The sequence below is a fragment of the Rhinolophus hipposideros genome (genome assembly GCF_964194185.1).
Source record: "Rhinolophus hipposideros genome assembly, chromosome: 5".
In the NCBI taxonomy this organism is placed as follows: Eukaryota; Metazoa; Chordata; class Mammalia; order Chiroptera; family Rhinolophidae; genus Rhinolophus; species Rhinolophus hipposideros.
The window spans coordinates 60,487,713-60,507,282 of record NC_138051.1 but is presented as its reverse complement, the minus strand read 5'-3'; the positions used below and the strand labels follow the sequence as shown (position 1 = coordinate 60,507,282).

General features: G+C 36.3%; 1 protein-coding gene across 5 annotated transcripts in view; it reads left to right on the top strand.

Moving 5' to 3' along the window:
- The window catches only part of L2HGDH (L-2-hydroxyglutarate dehydrogenase), a 38,173-nt gene extending 19,116 nt beyond the window's left edge, over nt 1-19,057 (top strand). For 2 of the 5 annotated variants that reach the window (XM_081047642.1, XM_081047645.1), the window contains 6 exons: nt 975-1,009; nt 6,504-6,671; nt 7,578-7,735; nt 8,904-9,035; nt 16,991-17,203; nt 18,492-19,057. In XM_081047642.1, coding sequence (XP_080903768.1) covers nt 975-1,009; nt 6,504-6,671; nt 7,578-7,735; nt 8,904-9,035; nt 16,991-17,186 — 689 coding nt within the window. In that variant the 3' untranslated portion in view covers nt 17,187-17,203; nt 18,492-19,057. Of the gene's footprint in view, nt 1-974; nt 1,010-6,503; nt 6,672-7,577; nt 7,736-8,903; nt 9,036-15,864; nt 15,886-16,990; nt 17,204-18,491 lie in introns of all 5 variants that reach the window. The other 3 variants (XM_081047643.1, XM_081047641.1, XM_081047644.1) reach the window with 3 other exon arrangements.
- The last annotated feature ends 513 nt before the right edge of the window (nt 19,058-19,570 follow it).

Below are 19,570 nucleotides of genomic sequence, written 5' to 3'. Positions count from 1 at the left end.
GATTTAATGAATTCTTATAAAATAATCACAAAAACAGGCCATAGTTATATATATATATTGTTAAATATGAGCTAGTTTAATCTTGTTACTGGTAAAAAGCTTCAGAATGAAATGTGGGGAGCATCAGAATGGTTATCATCAACAAGGCAAAGAGTAACAAGTGTTGGAGAGACTGTGGAGAAAAAGGAATCCTCATACACTGTTGGTGGGAATGCAGACTGGTGCAGCCATTATGGAAGGCAGTGTGGAGGCTCCTCAAAAAATTAAGAACAGAATTCCCATATGACCCAGCAATCCCTCTCCTGGGTATCTACCAAAAAAAAAAATCTGAAAACATTTATCCATAAAGATATATGCATCCGATGTTCATTGCAGCTTTATTTACGTTGGACAAGACATAGAAACAACCAACATGTCTTCCATAGATGATTGGATAAATAAGATATGGTATATATACACAATGGAATATTATTCTGCCATAAGAAAAGATGAAATAGTACCATTTGTGACAACATGGATGGATCTTAAGATTATTGTGCCAAGTGAAATAAGTCAGACAGAAAAAGTCGAGAACCATATGATTTCACTGATATGTGGGATATAAAACTGAAAACAACAAAGGAACGAGACAAACAAATAAAGAAACAAAAACTCATAGACACAGGCAATAGTTTAGTGGTTACCAGAGGGTAAAGGGGGTGGGGGGTGGGAGATGAGGGTAAAGGGGATCAAATATATGGTGTTAGCGGAGAACTGACTCTGGGTGGTGAACACAATGTGATATATAGATGATGTATTACAGAATTGTACACCTGAAATCTATGTAACTTTACTAACCATTGTCACCCCAATAACTTTAATTAAAAAAAAAGAAATGTGGGGAGCAATCATGGTTGTGACAGAAGAAAATTATTTCAAATAATGTAGGCCTTCTTTTACTAAAAATAAATGTTTCACTAATTCTTTTTTTTCAGAGATGAAATATCCAGTTGTTATAAGGAACACAAAGGTAAAGATTCTTAAGCAAAACTACTTCCATCTATTTTATCTATTTTTATTCCCTCTCCTTTATTAAAAAGTTGAATTAACCACCATGCTGTATTTTATGTCATTAAATGAAGTTTGTCTAATGTAAAGTTATTCTGAGAGAAATTCTTTGAGAGCTTTCATTCTAAGAAGCGTTTCAGCTTGGAAATGTATTCATATAGTGATTATACACAGCAAAGAATATGATTATAAGCACTTGGAGTGTTTAATTTTAAGGCAAATATGATAGATATTTTATTGTTTTACCTACTTATCTACATTAACTTATTAACTCTCTGCTATTGAGAAGACTTTGGCAGGGGACGGGACGGGGGGGCAGGTTGCACAGAGGGAGATTGACTGCTTTCCTTCATCTTCACATCGTCTAAAACAAGAACTACTGAATGGCATAGCAGTGTTGCATTCACTGTGTGTTTACTGAGTGATCAGAATTCAGTCAGGAAAGCAGAATCATGAATGAGTGTAATAGGATTTATTATAGGAAATTAGGCCTTACACAATTGTGAAAGGATCTGGGGAAGCAAGGTTTCAGAAGGGGAGTTGGAAGATCAGAGGCATATCTAACCAGTCTGAGAAGCCAAGTGTGTCCAGCTCCTGAAGTGGAACTGCAAATGGAAAGCCCTTGAGGATATCTGGGGGAGCTCTTGCCTCCATGCACCCAAGTAGTGGGCTAGTGCAGCGGTTGGTCAGTAGGATCAGTAGTTTGGAAGCAGAGCTGGATGTGGAGCTATAATTCACTTGGCCTTGGCTGTTTGTCACCACCTTGGACTAGAATGACCTTTAGAGAATAATGGCTGCTGCCTTACTTTCTGTCTGCTAAATCATATGTAGTTACTGTTTTGGTCAACTTGAAGTTAGAAGCATACAGGGAAGGGGATTCTGTCAAGCATAGTTCCCAGCTTAACTGAATTGACACAATATAAACCCCGGCAGTCCATCGCTTTTCAACGTGGCATCCATTCACACCCCTTTATAACCACATTTAACTATCAAATTAAAATAGTAGTAAAGTCATGCTTCCACCTACAAGGTGCAACTATCTTTCATACAACTGAAGACAGACTTACTCTCCAAAAAGATATGAAATCTACATTATCCATATTTGGGTGATAGTCATTTCTAGGTGAGTCACACTCCCCCTTTGAGATCCTATAGCTTAAATACTGAAATAAAAGATTCGCCACTATGAACATCTTGTATTAGATCAGTAGTTCTCAACTGGAGATGATTTTGCCCCTCCAGAAGACATTTGGCTGTGTCTGGGGATAATTTGGATTGTCACAGCTGGCGGAGTGGGGCAGTGCTACTGGCGTCTAGTGGGTAGAGGCCAGAGTTGCTGCTAAACATCCTTCAACGTGAGGAACAGGTCCCCACAACGAAGAGGTATCTGGCCCCAAATGTCAATCGTACTGAAGCTGAGAAACTCTGTGTTAGAGAGGAAATGGCAGAGATGGGTGTATTAATCTTCTTGGGCCACTATAACAGAATATCAGAGATTGGGTGGCTTGATCAACAGACATTTATTTTTTCAGTTTTCTGGAGGTTTGAAGTCTAAGATCAAGGTGCCATCAGAATTGGGTTCTGATGAGAGCTCTCTTGGCTTGTAGATGGCTGCCTTCTCACTGTGTCCTCACATGGTCTCTTCTCTTTGCGTGCACCTGTGCAAAAAGAGAGAGCACGCAAGGGAGAGAGCCATCTTTGATGCCTCTTTCTCTTATAAAAACATCAGTCCTATCAGATTAGGGCTTCACTCTTGTGACCTCATTTAACCTTAATTACCTCCCTAAAGGCTCTGTCTCCAAATACAGTCACATTGGGAGTTAAGGCTTTAACATACAGATTATTTTTTTAAGGGGGGACACAATTCAGTTTATAACAATGAAGGAAAAGTAGAATTGGATGATTATAGACAAATACATGTATTTCAAAGTAAGGAAGAAATATTCATAACTACTGCATTCATAACTACCACATTTATGTCACCAATCATGTGGTCATAGCTGGTATTGATAATTTCATTCTTCCACTATCCATTCCATAGTCCCTTTGCCCTTGGCAAGCCTCTCAGCTGGTGATGGTTTCTTGTTTGGTGGGGTAACTCAAACTTTCAGTCCTGAAGTGTCTCTGCCGTTAACAGCCCTGCGTGTTTTGGATTGTAGTGGTTTCCAGTAACTTTTATAACAATTTATGGGGATACTAAGAGATACCCCAGGAACTCTATATCCCAGACATACTCTTCTTTATCATCCCAAGTCATCTGTGTGGTAGCAACTCTATTTCTCCTTGAGAGTCCAGATCAGTTACCCCATTCAGTACAGTAAACCTCTCTGCCTGTTGATTCACTGGCACAGGGTCCCAAAATGGCCAGGTGTGGCAGTATCAACTTGTAGGATAATGGAATCTTTACATATTTTCTAATGGAAGCATTTATCTCGTGGGAACTAAGACTTCTAAGATATTGGAGCCCAAAGTTGTGGGGATAGGAAGCAGAAATTTAGATTAGGAGCAGAAACTAGTGGATTATTGTTAAGGAGCTACTATGCTCCTGTTTCTAACTCTTGATTTCCAGACCTGTGAATCCTGGCTATGGAAGAAACAATACCATATAGTCTCTGATTTAGAGTGTCCTGGAAGACATTGCCCCAGCCCTACAAGGTGTTGCCAGCCAGCTAGTGCTGTTACTGAATCTTCATAAGCCATTCCATTTTGTCACCCAGCATTAAATTAAATCTTCCTCACCCAGCATGATGATTAAATCTTCCTCTGCCACTGTTACTCTTCAGTGAGCATTGATGTGCAACTTAAATATCTTTACCTTCTGAACCTGTTTGGAGAGGTCCGTTCACATACCTTTTCTCCAGAGCTCCTTTTCCTGACCATCCAGTCAAACCATTAGTTATTGCACATGAAACAATGTAAATCCATCCTTTTCGCCATCTCTCCTTCTAGTATGGTAAACAACCCAGTATAGTGTTCAAAGTTGTGCCCACTGGGAGGATTTCTCTTCACCACAGTCTTTCAGGGCTACTCCTAAGTGGAGCTCTGGTGCTGTCGCTGTTCACTTTCAAGTGGTGCCAGAATGTTGTGCAGAACAATTTGTAAACCAGGCCTCTCTTTTCTCTTCCTTGGTCAGCTGATCATAGAGGAGTTCCTAAGGGGTCCCAGTTGAGAAGGAGGAGGTAATTTAGCAGGAACAGGGGTCATGGAAATTTGAGCCACTTGCCTCTGCAACTTATTTGTGCCTACAGGACCTATATAATCGTGTGTATTCTACTTCCTCTTAATGACAGACTGGTGCTGTACACACCCAATTTTGTGGCTCAGTGAGTCAGACAATACCCTGTTAATAATGGGTAGTTCACATGGTAACTTGGTGACCTGTGGTCAAGTGTTGAGTCAAAGCCAGAAGCAGTTTCCCAAAAGGAGGATAGTTATCTGCAGAGGATGGTATAACTTTCCATCAAAATTCTAAAGTTCTGTGCTCTGATTCGCCTACAGGAACCTAAAGTCTCCATACACCATCACACTCTGCCACAGACACTTTGATTACCGTCAAATTTGCCAGGTCATGTGGCCCAAATGGCTAAGCAACCAGGATCTCCATTCAAAGAAGAATTAAAAGTCTGCTTTTACCCCCGCTCTCACCTAAGGGACATTTTTCAAGTGTGGCGTCGTGTGATGGAAGATATGTATCCTATGGGATACCAGTGAATATGTATTTCACCCACAGTTATTATAGTAATTGCCTGTTATTTTGGCATTTTTCTTTAGTTAAATAATATAATTAAAAATTTTGAGTCAACTTATCAGATTGAACATCTATGCTTCTATGAGTTTATTTTAAAAAAGGATTTTAAAAAGAAACTTCTTAGGAGAGGATTTGCAAACTAAAGATTTACACACTGCATATAGGGAAAAAGACTCACTTATGAAATAGCAATAGAGATGCATATTTTAATGTTTGAAAAAATGTATCATTCAATGCTTACCTAAATTTCCATTTTGGATGTGAAATTAGTGTGTTACTGAATTTAACTTTCATATATACCATAAAAAGATTTCAGAGACCTATGACAGTTGTTAATCATTTTTCTTTGGAACTGTTTCATGAGTTTTTTAAAGAGAATATCTAGGTTATTTGCATGCTGATACCATTCTACGCATTCTCTTATCTTTACATTTATCATGGCTTATCTCCATTTTATGTTCTAAGAACAAAAGAACTGCTGACTTTTCAGAGTAGGAGCTAGTAGATTTATACCACATAAAAATATTTCTTGTACTTCTGGTATATAACTGTAGATGAACAGGAAAGATATATTAACCTATTTAGAAGAAGGCATTTTTGTTTTTGTTTCCATAGCCGTTTAATTTCAAGGGTCTTAAAATTATCATGGTTTAGTCTAGCTAACTTGAAGTCACTACAAAGAGGTTTCATCTGATTTTTGCCAGAAGTGTAACTTATATATTTCTTGAAAAGAGGCTTATCTTTGTAGGTAGGCGAAAATAGCATGCATACAGAGATAGAATAAGGATGAATCAGTGAGGGTTGCAAAGAAAGAGAATGTTGAGATACGTGAAAATTTGGAGGCTTCAGAAACAGGTCATTTGGGGAGGAAATCTAAGAACAAGAAATTACCTCGAGCAAGGAGATGCTAGATGTTTAAGAGATGGGTATTAGAGTGTGGTGATGAATTGTGGTTTAATGAAATCATTTAGGAAATAGGGTGGCACATTGACTAACCCCAGCAGGGTAAATCTGAAAATAGGCAGATGATAATTACAAAATAAAATTTATGAGAAAATACAACAGCCTAAGATTAGCAGTCTCTTAGCTGTTAAAGCAAACCTTGACTGTCATGTGTTCTCAGTAAATGTGGATTGAATGAATGAGGTTTTGAAAGTAGTCTCAGTTGCAAAGTAAATATTGATCAGGAAGGAGAATTGGTTGATAATGGGTTACGGTTGGAGTGTGAAGCAACCTGAGAGAAACAGGATAGTTACTCATAGATAAGGCAGGAGAAGCTGTGTGAAATACGGAAGAGGCCAAATTGGAGGGGCTATCTAAATGAAGTTTGCTTCTTCGTGTACCAAATAGTTAAGAAGTTCCATGCTAGATCTTAGTAAAATAAGTGTGTGTGTGTGTGTGTGTGTGTGTGTGTGTGTCTTAAGTGTCTTCACTAGGTCAACCATTATATCCCTAATTAAATTTAAAGTACAAAATTTAACATGACAAACTCTTGTATGCCACTACTCTAGGGTTCTAGCTGCCACCTAAATGCTGAAGAATTTATTTTGCTGATACTTGTATTTAATGTCCTGTTTTAAAAGGAATAAAAAGAAAAAAAGTCCATTCCTGTACCCTTAGTATCTTTTCTATGATCTGTTTTTCTGCCCTTGACATATACTTCTCCTCTCAGTGTCCCACAAATCACTGTTCTTTTCTTTTGCACTAGGGAGAGGAAGTTCAATGTCGGTATGTTGTGACCTGTGCAGGACTTTACTCAGACCGTATTTCCGAGTTGAGTGGCTGCAATCCTGATCCTCAAATTGTACCATTCCGGGGAGATTACCTGCTCTTGAAGCCAGAAAAATGCTATCTTGTAAAAGGAAATATTTATCCGGTAGGTAATGATGCCTCTGCCTTCTCACCCTTTTCGAGATGACTGTGGGCAAAAAGGCAATGAAACAAAAACTTTTATCTGGGTCAGAAGTAAGAGATATTTTGAAGGAATTTTTTTTGCAAGGATTCTACCTGTTTCTCTTATGTTAAATCCCTAAGTCTTTAATCTGATATCATAGTCATTAAACTATACTTAGTTGCCTACAAGTACATGTCTGTGGAAAGCATGAGTGCACCATGAGAAGGGCTAGCAAGAAAGCACCTGATTCTTCTTCCTCTCTGCTGGAAGGAGCACTCATAAGAGAACTTTCCCTTTTTTATGCCCAGATACCCAACCCTCTTTCTCAGTTCGCTACCTCTGTGGTTTCATGGTGTAGAAGACAGAGCCCTTTAAATGAAGAGTTCATTCTTCCATCTGGAACTACTAGGTTGAACCAGATGAAATTACCAATATTCAGTTACTTAATGTTTTTGACATTGCCAAAACATCCATTTCATCTGCTTCAACCTAATACATTCCAACTTTACAAAAACCTGTGCTATGAATGTGTGTGTGTTTCTGGCAGCTCTGATTTTACTTGCCAGCCACATATATCCCTAGTTGGGAGGTGGGGGAGGCACGGGGAGGGCAGGGAATAACCTGAAATAGAACAGTTATTTTTTTCTTTACCCAGAAAGAGGAATAGATAGGACAGTATGTATTAGTCTCAATAGCATCAGTGATTCCTGGGTAGCATTTCTAGGCAGAAGCATGTAAGTAGAAAGGCATATCTGAGTAAAGAAGAAAGTAATGCGAGTTAAATGGATGGGAAGAAAGTTATTTATATTACCAGTTGAATGTTTGCATGCATACCAAAATGCAGTATGCTGTAGGGCTAACAGTATCTTTGCTATGTTAAATCGGTAGGTCCCAGATAGCCGGTTTCCTTTCCTAGGAGTTCACTTCACACCAAGGATGGATGGCAGTATTTGGCTAGGGCCTAATGCAGTTCTTGCCTTTAAACGAGAGGGTTACAAACCCTTTGACTTCAGTGCCAGAGATAGTATGGATATAATTACCAAGAGGTAACATTATTTACTTAAATGATTTTATGTGCTTATATTTGTAATGTGAGACATTTTGTCTTTCTTGATACTCTATTTATTGGATAAATCCTCATATTTGTGGTTGGTATATTGATTCTTCTTATTAATCCAAATTAAGAGTTTTGTGGAATAAGCATAATATTTTAACTACTTCAAGAAAATCCTGATGATTCAGGGTGTTGTCTTGGTTAAAAAAAGCAAGACCAGGAGCCCGTCACACATCTGACAATCCACATCTTGTTTTGCTAACCTTCTAGTTGAGTTTGAAGAAAAAGAAAGATTACTAACAATTATCACCTCAATAAATTTAAAAAAATAAAGGAAAAAAAAGAAAAAAAAATTTCTCTCGAAATCAGTAGATGGCTTATATTGATAAGATCATTTCAAGCCAGTCACCATCATTTTGAAAACCACTGGAGAAACTACTGATAATTAAGGATTTTTCCTTTTGTGGAAAACTAACAATACTATTATGTTGGGATGCAGATTCTTTACTCTTGTAAGAACTCAGTGAGGTTTTTTGGGTGTCCTTTTAGCAGTGTTTCTCTCCAGTGGGTTTCACATCAAAATTACTAGAAAGCTTTTTAAGCTGTACTTGAGTTTCACCTCCCACGGATTCTGAAACAGAAGGTTTAGGATGGGGTTTCCCCAGCATGTGTGCTTGTAAAAACAACACACACACACACACACAAACACACACACTCATCAGAGTCTCACGTGACAATCACTACTAGAGTATCTTACCTCCGGTTGACTAAAGAAAAGTAGGGTGAATGTCTCACTTCTTTAATGCCCAGATTTAAAGATCTGCTAATGCCTTTTAGGTGTATTTTGAAAGCATGTAACGTTTGTATTAGAAAACCTTGCTGTGTTGGCAGTCTTTATAAAATCCTATTTGAAACCAGCATTCCCTGGGAATTTGAGTTTGAAAGGTGTTTACCTTTGGAGTTTGGAAGGTAGTCCTTTGATGAAATTTCCTTCTTATATTGGCCAAAAGTTGATTTTCTTTTAATTTGTGGTTTTTCTGACTTTGCCTAGATTTCTGTGATGCTCCCCCGCCCCCGCTCAAATCTAATAGTTGTAAAGGTGTTTTATAGTAATAAAGAATTTCTTTCTCTCATAGAGATTTTATTTTCTTTGTTTTCAGTGGCTTGATTAAACTGGTGTTCCAGAATTTGTCCTATGGAGTCAATGAAATGTATAAAGCCTGTTTTCTCAGTGTAACAGTGAAGTACCTTCAAAAGTTTATCCCTGAAATTACCATCAGTGATATAATTAGGTAAGGAAAAGGCATAGGATTGTCCATACAGTTGTGACCTAGGTGAACTTGCAAGGTGGGTCTGACTTGGTGATTCTTCAGCACATTTTCAGTCAGAGTGTCCACTGAATCTTTGTGTGCTCTCTTTCCCACAAGTTGATGCGTTCGCTTCGCAGTGCATGTATTGGGCCTTGCCGCATCATGGCTCTTAGTGCTTGAATTAGGTCCTAATTATCTAGACTACCTTACAAACTACCTTACTAAAATCTCCATTGTAGTCGTATTGTGATGCCTCCTTTGCTTTTGTGTCTAGCTATCACTCATGATAAATACAACTTGCTTGAAATTTAAAAAATCTCCCTGGCCTCTGCCTCCTGTGATTCCAAAGCCTTTTGACTTTAATTCTATATAAGATCAGTGATCACCTTGTCAACTAAGTAGGCAACTAAGTAGGCAATAAACACATTAAAACATTCTATTTTGATTGATTCTTAAAACCTTTTAGAAACACACATCATATACCTGACATCTTCGCTTGCTTCTTCTCTACCACTCTTGTTCTTTCTTGGGTCTTACTCCACTCAGGAACTTCACTTGCAGGACAGAAGTGGGAAGTAGAGTGGTAACCATCAGTCTGAGTCCTTATTACTGGGATAACAAGGAAGTGGGGCAAAGGAAGTATTGCTTAAAACAATTCTTTTTCTTATTAAAAGGCTTTCTGGACTTAATCTGTAAATTGTCCTAAATACTACCCAAGCCTATTTCCTTTTATCCTTGGTGATATTTTTAGGGTGTTCACCTTTTTCCCTGAACAAGCTATTATATTTGTTAGACCTAATCAGCAGTGTACTTTGAGGTATTCCCCCTCCATGAATCCGTCCCATGAATCTCTAGAAAACTAAGCATTGCCTCAGTAATAGCTGCTTAACTTTTGGTGTAAAATGTCAGCAACTTGACTCTGCATCTGGGAAGAGAGCAGTAATCATGTCAGCTGTCTTCCTTGGGGGCACATCCTGGTCTAAATCTGACTCTAATGTATCATTCTTAGACCAGCTTTTTTGAATCCTTAGAAGAACTATTAAAACCCAGCTAATGTCTTTACTCTTATCTCTCTCATTCTTCTACTTACCTTCTGAAGTGGAACGGATAAAAATATCTAGGCTTTATTTTTTTTTCACTCAATCAATCAATAAAGGCTTTTAGGTTTTCAGTGGTCTGCTCTAGCAGACTTGTTTTCTGTCTGAAAATAGGTTGGTCAAATCTGGTGTCTGTTACTGCTATTAGTATTCCTTGGAAAACACAATAGGTAGGGATAGTGAATTCTGTGTATAAATAGTTGCAGTGAATTCACTACCCATATTCAATTACCACCCTTTGTAGGAGCCTGAGGAACACTGTAGACCAGTGGATTTCATATGGTAGAACTGGGCTTGGGGCTTGTGAGTTTTGGTGAACACTTCCTCTGTCTCTAGGTGTAAGGGTGTGCATTTCAGTTACCAGTTTCATTAGCATGTAGTAGAGAAAGGTACACAGCACTGTAGGCGGGTGCATTTGGGGACAAATTAAATCCAATTACAGATGAGTTCTGCTTTGGAGACAGAGAAGCTGAACACATTTAGCAATTCTATTTACTCCTTCCCTTTCACTCCATTCCTGCAGCTATTATATGCAGGAAATTATCACTAATAGAAAAGAGGTTATAGAAGATATGTTTGATATGATTTATATAAGTTTAAACAATACCATATATTATTTATGGATTGCATATGTAATGTGAAAATTAAAACAAGTATAGTGACAAACACCTAAATCGGGAGAGTGAGTATTTACCTCTGGGGACAGAAGGGAATGGGATTCAGAGAGATCCACAGGGGGCTATTATCATATCTATAATGCTTTATTTCTGAAGCTGTTTGGTAAGAAAATAGGTGTTCATTATGTTATTCTCTGTACCATGTTATATGCCTGAAATATTACATAATAATAATAATAATAATGAAAAGATCAATAGACTTTCCCACATTTTGAAGTCCAAGTCTTGTCTATCTTGCAACCCATTATAGTAAAAGCATAAATACTGTATCATTAATATTGAGGCAGAAGCACATTAAGCAGTTCTAGATAGTAAAAGAGAATCAAACCAACACTTTTAGTGGGATATTTAGCTCAGGATGGTGTACTTGAATCTCAGTAACCACAAAGGGCATCCAGCTTGACTTTTCATTGCCTAGCCAGGGCGTCTTGGGCAATAACTTCCTGGTGAACATTAGATTGGAACGCAAAGTTATAATCTGTCAAATATATGCATTAAGTGTACAGACTTCCCATTGTTAAATCATGATCTCTAAGGTTCTTAATTTTAGCTCTAAAGTCTTTCAGTTCTGTGATTAATTTTGGCATGGGAATCTAACAGCAGTTTCTTTCTGTTAGCGTTGTAAAGACATAAAAGATGAAAACATATGTGCCCAAATCCCCCCTTTTCCCACTCTTCACTTTGAAAATTTCTTATTTGGGGAATTCTAGAGTAAATTTTTAGGCGAGATGTTTTCATCGTGAGTGACAGCTAAAGACTATTCTCTGTCATTGTGAAATGCAAAGGTATTTCATTTGGTATTTCATTGTGAAATGCAAAGGTATGAAAGCCAAATATTCCTACAGTCAAGGTGACCTAGATCACAGTTTTTCAGTCTTCGCACTGTTGACATTTGGGGCCAAATAATTCATTGTTGTGGGAGACTGTCCATTTCATTGTAGGATACCTAGCGGCATCCCTGGCTCTACCGACTAGGCGCCAGCAGTACTCCGCTAGTTATGACAAACACAAGTGTCCAGACATTGCCACTTGTCCTCTAGGGGGCAAAATCTCTCTCGGTCAAGAACCACTAGTCCAGACAATTTAGTAACCCTCACACTACGAAATACTGAGAGAGCCTGGAAAAGAAATAGTAAAAATCCTTTGAAATGCGTATAGCTGAGAGTGCAGGAAAGTAAGGGGCATCCCAGGAGCAAAAAAACGAGGAGGAAATTGAAAAGCTAGGTACTAAGAGGAATTTATGCTAATGCTGTCCTGGAAGGCTAGGAAAGATTTGCTGGTTTTGATGTAAATGTAACTGAGTTTTATTTTTAAGTGATAAGTGATTTACATGCAATAAAATAATGCAGATTAAGTACTATCCACCACATAAAACAAGATATAAAAGGGTTTTTTATTTTAGTTTTCACTCAAGTGCTGGAAAGGAGGCCTTAGGTCTGTAAAAGGTAAAAAGTTGGAACTGAGACCCCTAGGGAAAGCCAGGGACTCTTGATGGGCTATACTCTCAGTGAAAAGGGAGACTCAGGGGAAAAATTCCCCTTGGCACCAGGAAATGTTAAGGAATTTTGTTTGTCCTGGTCTTGAGGGAAGGGGGATGGAAGCTCCTAAAAATCTAGAACCCTGGGCCTGTTCTCACAAGTGCTTCAAGTGTGAATTTATACCACCAGCTTGATCTAGGAACCTTAAACTCAGAAATTAATTTAAAAAGTAGTTCCAGACTTGTTACTATCTTGCTTCAAACTAACCACTTCTCCCTCCCACACTCACTTTAAACAGATTAGAGAAAGAGAAAGTGAAAATCAGGGTAATTTGACCACAGACTGAATATTATTGATATTAAGCAATTATTGGTTTTGTGTTATTAGTATTTTGAAGAATCTTTTTTAAAGAAGTATACATTGAAGTGAAATGATATGCCATCTGGGATTTGCTCTAAAATAATCCAGTGGAGAGAGGTGGACAGTGAGTGGGTATTTAAATGAAACAAGATTGGCTGTGTGTTGCTTATTATTGAAACTTGGTAATACATAAGTGGGAGTTTGTTATACTATTTGTTTTATTTTTGTACATGTTAAAAAATCCCATTAAAAAAATTGTTCCCAGGATGGTAATATCCTTGGAGCACCTGATAGAAGCAAATGTAAAACCTCTGTGTGGAGGAACAAAACCTCAACCCAATCCTTGCAGTATTCCCTGCTGAACAGAAACTCACCATCAAAAGTTACAGAGCAGCATAAGTGAGAGTAAGCAGATAAAATAAATACCAGAATTAGATTCCTCACAATTTGGGGTAAGAATAATTTTAGAAACCATAAAGTAAATATGCTCTAGTGAATTGAAAACAAACAGGAGTGGAAAACATGAAAAAGAATAAGGCAAAGAAAAAAACCCTAGGCAAATTTGGAAACACACTAATTAGAATTTCTAAAAATGAATAATATAGTTCTTAAATTTTAAAACTCAAATGACTAAGTTAGCTGCTTAGACCTTAAGAGAAAAATCAGTAAATTGAAAGTTAAATCTGAAGAATTTAGACAAAAATGTTATAAGACAAAGAAGCATCATGTGGAAATTAAAAGACATGGGCTAAAAAATTAGAAGATTCCAGCCTAAATCTCATGGAAGTTTCAGAGGAAAAAAGACATAAAATTCAGGATGCACAGTGAGTCCCATCTGAATAAATAAAACTAACTACAAGAATGGAAGCTTTATGTAACTTCTAAATCAGGTAAAAGAGGAAAGAAGAATATATTAATAGAAAACTCAGTAAGTCAGGAAAGGAGGTGGGAAAACCCCTCAAAAATCAAGTTAAATAGCATACAGTGACATGGTAGAAGTCAAACATATCAATAATTACAATAAATGTAAATGTACTTAATAGTTAAGATGGAGATTGTCAGGTTAAATTAAAAAAATCCATTTATGTGCTAGGCAGATGCTTATTAGAAGAAAGATGAGAACTGGATTCATGTCAGATAAAATACACTGTAAGGGAAAAATTATTGTTAGAAATGAAAAGGGTCACCATAAACTTGTTGCATATAATATGAAATACAGAGAACAATAACTGATATAACTGCAAGCAGAAATCAATAAATCCATAATTGTGGTGGGTGATTTTAAGACATGACTATTGATAGTAGAGATCAAGCAGATAAAATATCTAACATTTGAATAGCACTTGATTTAATGGATTTATAGAACTCCTCCACCCCATTACAGGATACTTGTGTTATTCAAGTCCTTAGAAAACATTTACAACAGCTGACAATGTCCTAAACCCTAAACCAAATTCTCAACAAAATTCAAAAATTGAATATAGAAAAATCTTGTCAAAATCCAATTAAGTTGAAGATTAGTAGCCGAAATACCCTTCCTTATTGTTTGGAAATAAGATGATTTGTTTCCTTTCCCCATTCCACCATTCCCAATTTAAATATGCTCATGTGAACTTCTACTTTTAGATTAACAGTAGATCCCATGGTGAGTTTTATAAAATACTAAATTGACCTATTTGGACCTGGCCAAAGGTGTCAGGTACAGCGGGTCATAGCTGTTTCCCAGCCCACAGAACTGCCTGCCGCAGAACAGTAAAATAATAAATAAAAATGCTTCTCAAATGAATTAATGCCATTAGTTAGATATTCAGCTGTTGTTTCTGGACATACTTAAGGGTCTAGGATGTACATTCCCATTAAATTTAGCTACAAATATAGTAAAATACATTGGCTACAAATAGCACTAAACAATTAAATGTAGCTGACTCCATAAATATTAAATTTGCTGAATCATTTGTTCTTTTGACTATTAAAATAAAATTTAAAAAAATTAGAAGTTAAAAAATTAAAAGTGTCTGGCCTTACTATGTACAAGGCACAAATCTATCTGACTTATTTCACTTAGCATTATACTCTCAAGATCCATCCACGTTGTCACAAATGCTCCTATATCATCTTTCCTTAACGCCGAATAGTATTCCATTGTGTGTATATATACCACAATTTATTTATCCATTTATCTATCGAAGGACATTTTGGTTGTTTCCATGTCTTGGCCCCCATAAACAAAGCTGCAATGAACATTGGAGTACACGTGTCTTTATAGAGAAATGTTTCAAGGCACAAATCTAGACATGGAGGTGAAGAAGGGGTGTTGTACAAGATGCTGTCCTGGGCCGCAAGACATTTATGGTTAATTTTACCTGAAATTTCAAATTATAATACTCATCTCAAACTGAGGTATTCTGAGGGGGGGTGCTTATATGTAAAAATGCAAACAAAAACCCTGAATTTGCATTAAGTGCTGAGTAGGGAATATGAAGAGTTTGATAATTTAAACATTTCATATTAGTTACTTTAGTTTGAACTAAAGTGAGATCCTTAGAAAAAATTAACATTGTATATTGTTTTTTTTACAGTTTGGACTATAGGTCTGGAACACTTTGGCAGGAATATAGGGAATATAGGGAAATTGAGAACATAATTGGTGTTTATAAGCAAAATAAATAGACACATTTTAACTGTAGTTAATCAGTATTAACTTCTATTTGTTTTAGAAGGAGTAAGGGGAATGTGCTAACTAAACCTCTGTAGAAAAAGAAGTTTTACTTTGAACACTCAACATCAGTGGCTGGTCAAGCCAATGTATGTCCTCTATATGTTGGCCTTCTGCCAGATAAAAGGAGAGGAATAAGAAACCCATAGAGATGCTCTCAACAGAAGCAGCGCATTGTACAAGAAAAAGGGAGAAATGCTGTTTTAATGAATTGAGATAAGCTACAAATACAGAATGTACAAAATGGACCACACACTGACTGATGATACAGTGTTATGTATCCTTACTCTAAGAAAGTTCAGCTTCGGTCCCATTCTACCTTGTTGTGTTCTAAGTGTTATATCTGATCTTACTCAGAAATCCTTACAGCTCAAAAATCTTTTGTCCAAATTCCCTGCATGAGTCTGTAGAGCAGATTACTCAGCTTTATTATAGAACCTTTCACCCATGTTGTAATCCTTATTTACCTTTCTACAAATGAAGAGTATTGCTGTGTAACTTCAGGTAAGTTACTTAATCACTCTGTGTTTCTTTGCTGTTAAATATAAACTGTATCAGCCACTTAGAGTTGTGAGGATTAAATGAGAGAATTCCTAGCACAGAATAAGCAGTTGGCAAATAATAGCTATTACTATCATTATCTCTTCTCAGCCAGGCTGAGGTCTTAGAGGGCAGTGCTCTCATATTGTTCTTTGTATTTTCCTCAAGTGTGTATGTGCACTGGCCCAGAATCGATAAAAATATTTAATATTGTTGCCTGATTTCTTGAGTTCCAGTGGTGTGTACAAGGCAGCTATTTTCAAATTGGGTTTTCTTGAATAGTTTCAATGAAAGTGCTTTTGGATTCCAAAAATATTTTATTCAAATTTCATCTGTAAAATTTTAAACTATTTAAAAAAATGTTTAAAATCTCATTTGTAAACTTAAGTGTTATAAAACATAACTTTTAGTAGTAAAGGCTCTTACGTATTAACATGCTGCCAAGTGAATTCATTTTTATGCTTTTCCTGTCATCTCTTTAGTTAATTGAAAGTTATCCTGATATTCAAGGCTAAACTATTAAAAATAAAAACAAACTACAAAACATGAACTTGCTGCCACTTGAAAATATTTTTCTCCATAAATTTTAATAGTGTGTAATCAAAACAAAATACACACCCACACATACACACACACAAATACAGTTCTGTAACATGAAAATCCTGCTTTCATTGCTTTGTATTAACCAGAAGAGCTTTATTATTCCCATTGATTTTCTAATAAGTTCATTTTATAAATTTAAATAAAAAATACATCTATTCTAATTAAATACAGATTTATCTGTTTCTTTGGGAAAGAGCAGATATTTATACCTAGCTTACCCATTTGTATATTCATTTGATAAGCATTTATTGGCACTGCTATGTGGCAGGTATTACGCTCTAGATTGAGGATGTAAGTTTTACTGGCTACAACTGACAGCCTTTGGCTGAACACAAACCTGTTGGATTTCCACATGATTGGGCATTTAGAAGAATAAAGACTTTATTGCTTTAAGAATACTTTGAGACTACTGACTTGTAAAGTGTCCTATCTTCCAGTCAGTTGACTGCCACTCTTGGTTTTGCAGAGGTCCAGCTGGAGTAAGAGCCCAAGCCCTGGATAGAGATGGAAATCTGGTAGAAGATTTTGTATTTGATGGAGGAGTTGGAGTAATTGGAAATCGCATTCTTCATGTGAGAAATGCACCTTCCCCTGCTGCTACCTCTTCCCTTGCAATTTCTGGAATGATTGCAGATGAAGTGCAACAAAGATTTAAATTGTAAATAGTGAAAGGAGCTAGGTATGCATTTTAATCTCCACATTCAGCAACATGAAGCATTCTTTAATTTTAAGAAAAATAGGTTTGAAAATATCATTTTTAGATATCTCATTTAGATAACCACTGAATTGTTAAAATGGTGCAACATAGAAATAATAATTTTTTTAAAGTCCATGTTCTTATACTTTGTGAATAAAAGGGAAAGGTACAGTTGTATCTGTCCTGAATCCCTGACTTTGTTAATGACCTGGTCTCACCAGCCATGGTCTAGAGATTTGACTCTTGTACAGTTTGGGGGAATGATGGCATAAAAAATTGCTTATTCCCTTAACTTTTTGGCTTTATAATATCTAAGTTTTTTTTGTCTCTCATAGACAAGAAAATATACTGTAGATTGCAAACCTTTTAATTTTGAAGAATCATAGAAAAGCTCACATTATTTATAGCAACAGTATTTGTATTTGGGAATTTGAAATTCTTCATTAAAAAATACATGAAGTTTCACATTTTTAAGTAGTTTGAATAAAATTCTATCTTAGCTATAATATTTTTAAGAACTAACTTTGCAGAGAAACTCAAAGCCTTTTTTATTCACAGTCTCTTTATATATAGACTTGGTGTGGTATCATCGCTAAATCTAAACAGTAGTACACTATGAATGGTTGTTGCCAACTTGTCAGTTTTCTGTGGTTGAGAAAATAAAAGAACTTAGAATTGACAGGTTTTTATGAGAGCAATTCTAGAATCCTGGCACTGATATACAGAACTCTATAATTTAAAAAATTATTTACCTCTTATGTCTCTGTTCTTCAGTTACACCAAGTGTTTCAAATGTTGGCCAAGATTACTTAGTGATTCATGCCTACATGGTTTTTCAGGGATCCTACAAACTTTTATGAGGATATTTCCTCATTTTTGGAAAATACCTAACTTTGAGGCGTTCACTGTAACCGCAAAAGTGCCTACATTCATGTGTACTTCATGAGTATTTGAAATTGCTGGCCAGTGCCATACTGTATATAAGTATATGGTATCTGTTGAAAATATTCTTGCAATTCAGAAAGTTGGAAAATAGAAATATAAATGAAAATATGGCAGCCTGCTGATAGGGGAAACTTTTATTACAGAACCACTATTTAGATGAGACGTTTTCATCCATTCCCTCATGTATACTCTGTCAGGATTAATCTTCCACTCTTCATTTTTTCTTTCCTCTTATCACTCCAAAGCTGTGTAATGGATGAGTTAGAAGGATATGCATTTTGGTTGATAGGAAACATTTTTCTGTTTTCTTCCTTTTCACTTCAAGCCTCGGTGATTACATTGAGTGAGCTACCTCATCCACTAATTGGAAAGGCAACACATCATCAGCTCATGTTCAAGAAGTAACATATCCCAAGTAAATAGACTAGGCAATTATTCAAAACTTGGGTGAGCATTTTGAAAGCCTTCAGAAATCATTCACAGAAGAAACAAGCACTAATGGTTCTTCATAACAGCTGATTCCTCCAAGAAATGTGACACAGGATATTTTTTTGTTCCATTACAAGATTACTAAGAGATGGAAAATATTACAATTCTCTATTTCGTCAACAGTAAGAGTGTATATGCACTAAGCTGTGAAAGACTGAAATTACAAAAATAATTGTCTTAATTAAAGCAACCCTCATTCTATGTGGGTCTGTACTATACCCCCAAAAAATACAAGTGAAAAAATTATTGAAAGTGTTTTGAATGTGTAGGTTATTCTGTTTGTAAAACATTTTGTATTTATGTCAATAGGGTTTTGTTGTGTAATACTGATATGATTTTTTAAAGTTTTGCGTATTCTGAGAGAAGAAAATGTATATTACTATTAAAAATATTTTGATGAGCCTTGGTGTTGTGAACATAATTTTTAGTTTCATAAAAACTGATTCAAATAAAGTTTTTGGGTGTAAAACTTGAACTATCAAGGCTTTAGATAGCAGACAATCTTTAAAAAAAATCTGTATTTGTGCATAAAAATGACATAGAGTAATTTGAGATTTGGGGTAAAAATTGGAGCTCTTCCCCACTTACAAAAATGGCTTTCCATCTGGTAGTGGTGGCAATATCTGGCTGACCTCAGTGTCGTCATCATACCCCAGAGCACCAAGGAACATTATTTCTGTTCCGTAGCAGAAGGTATATAACATATAAACACACTGCTTTTCAGGGTGAGGGGAGTCTAATAAATAAATCTTTTGGAATTTCTTTAAAAATTACAGTTCTAGGGAAAACATTTTTGGTATGCTGTCTTTTATAGGGGGTCTGTCATCTGGGCATGAGCCTCCTATTACAGGGCAAATGATCTGAGTACCTGCCCCACCTTCTTTCTGGTAGGTGGACTGTAAAGAACCAAAGTTA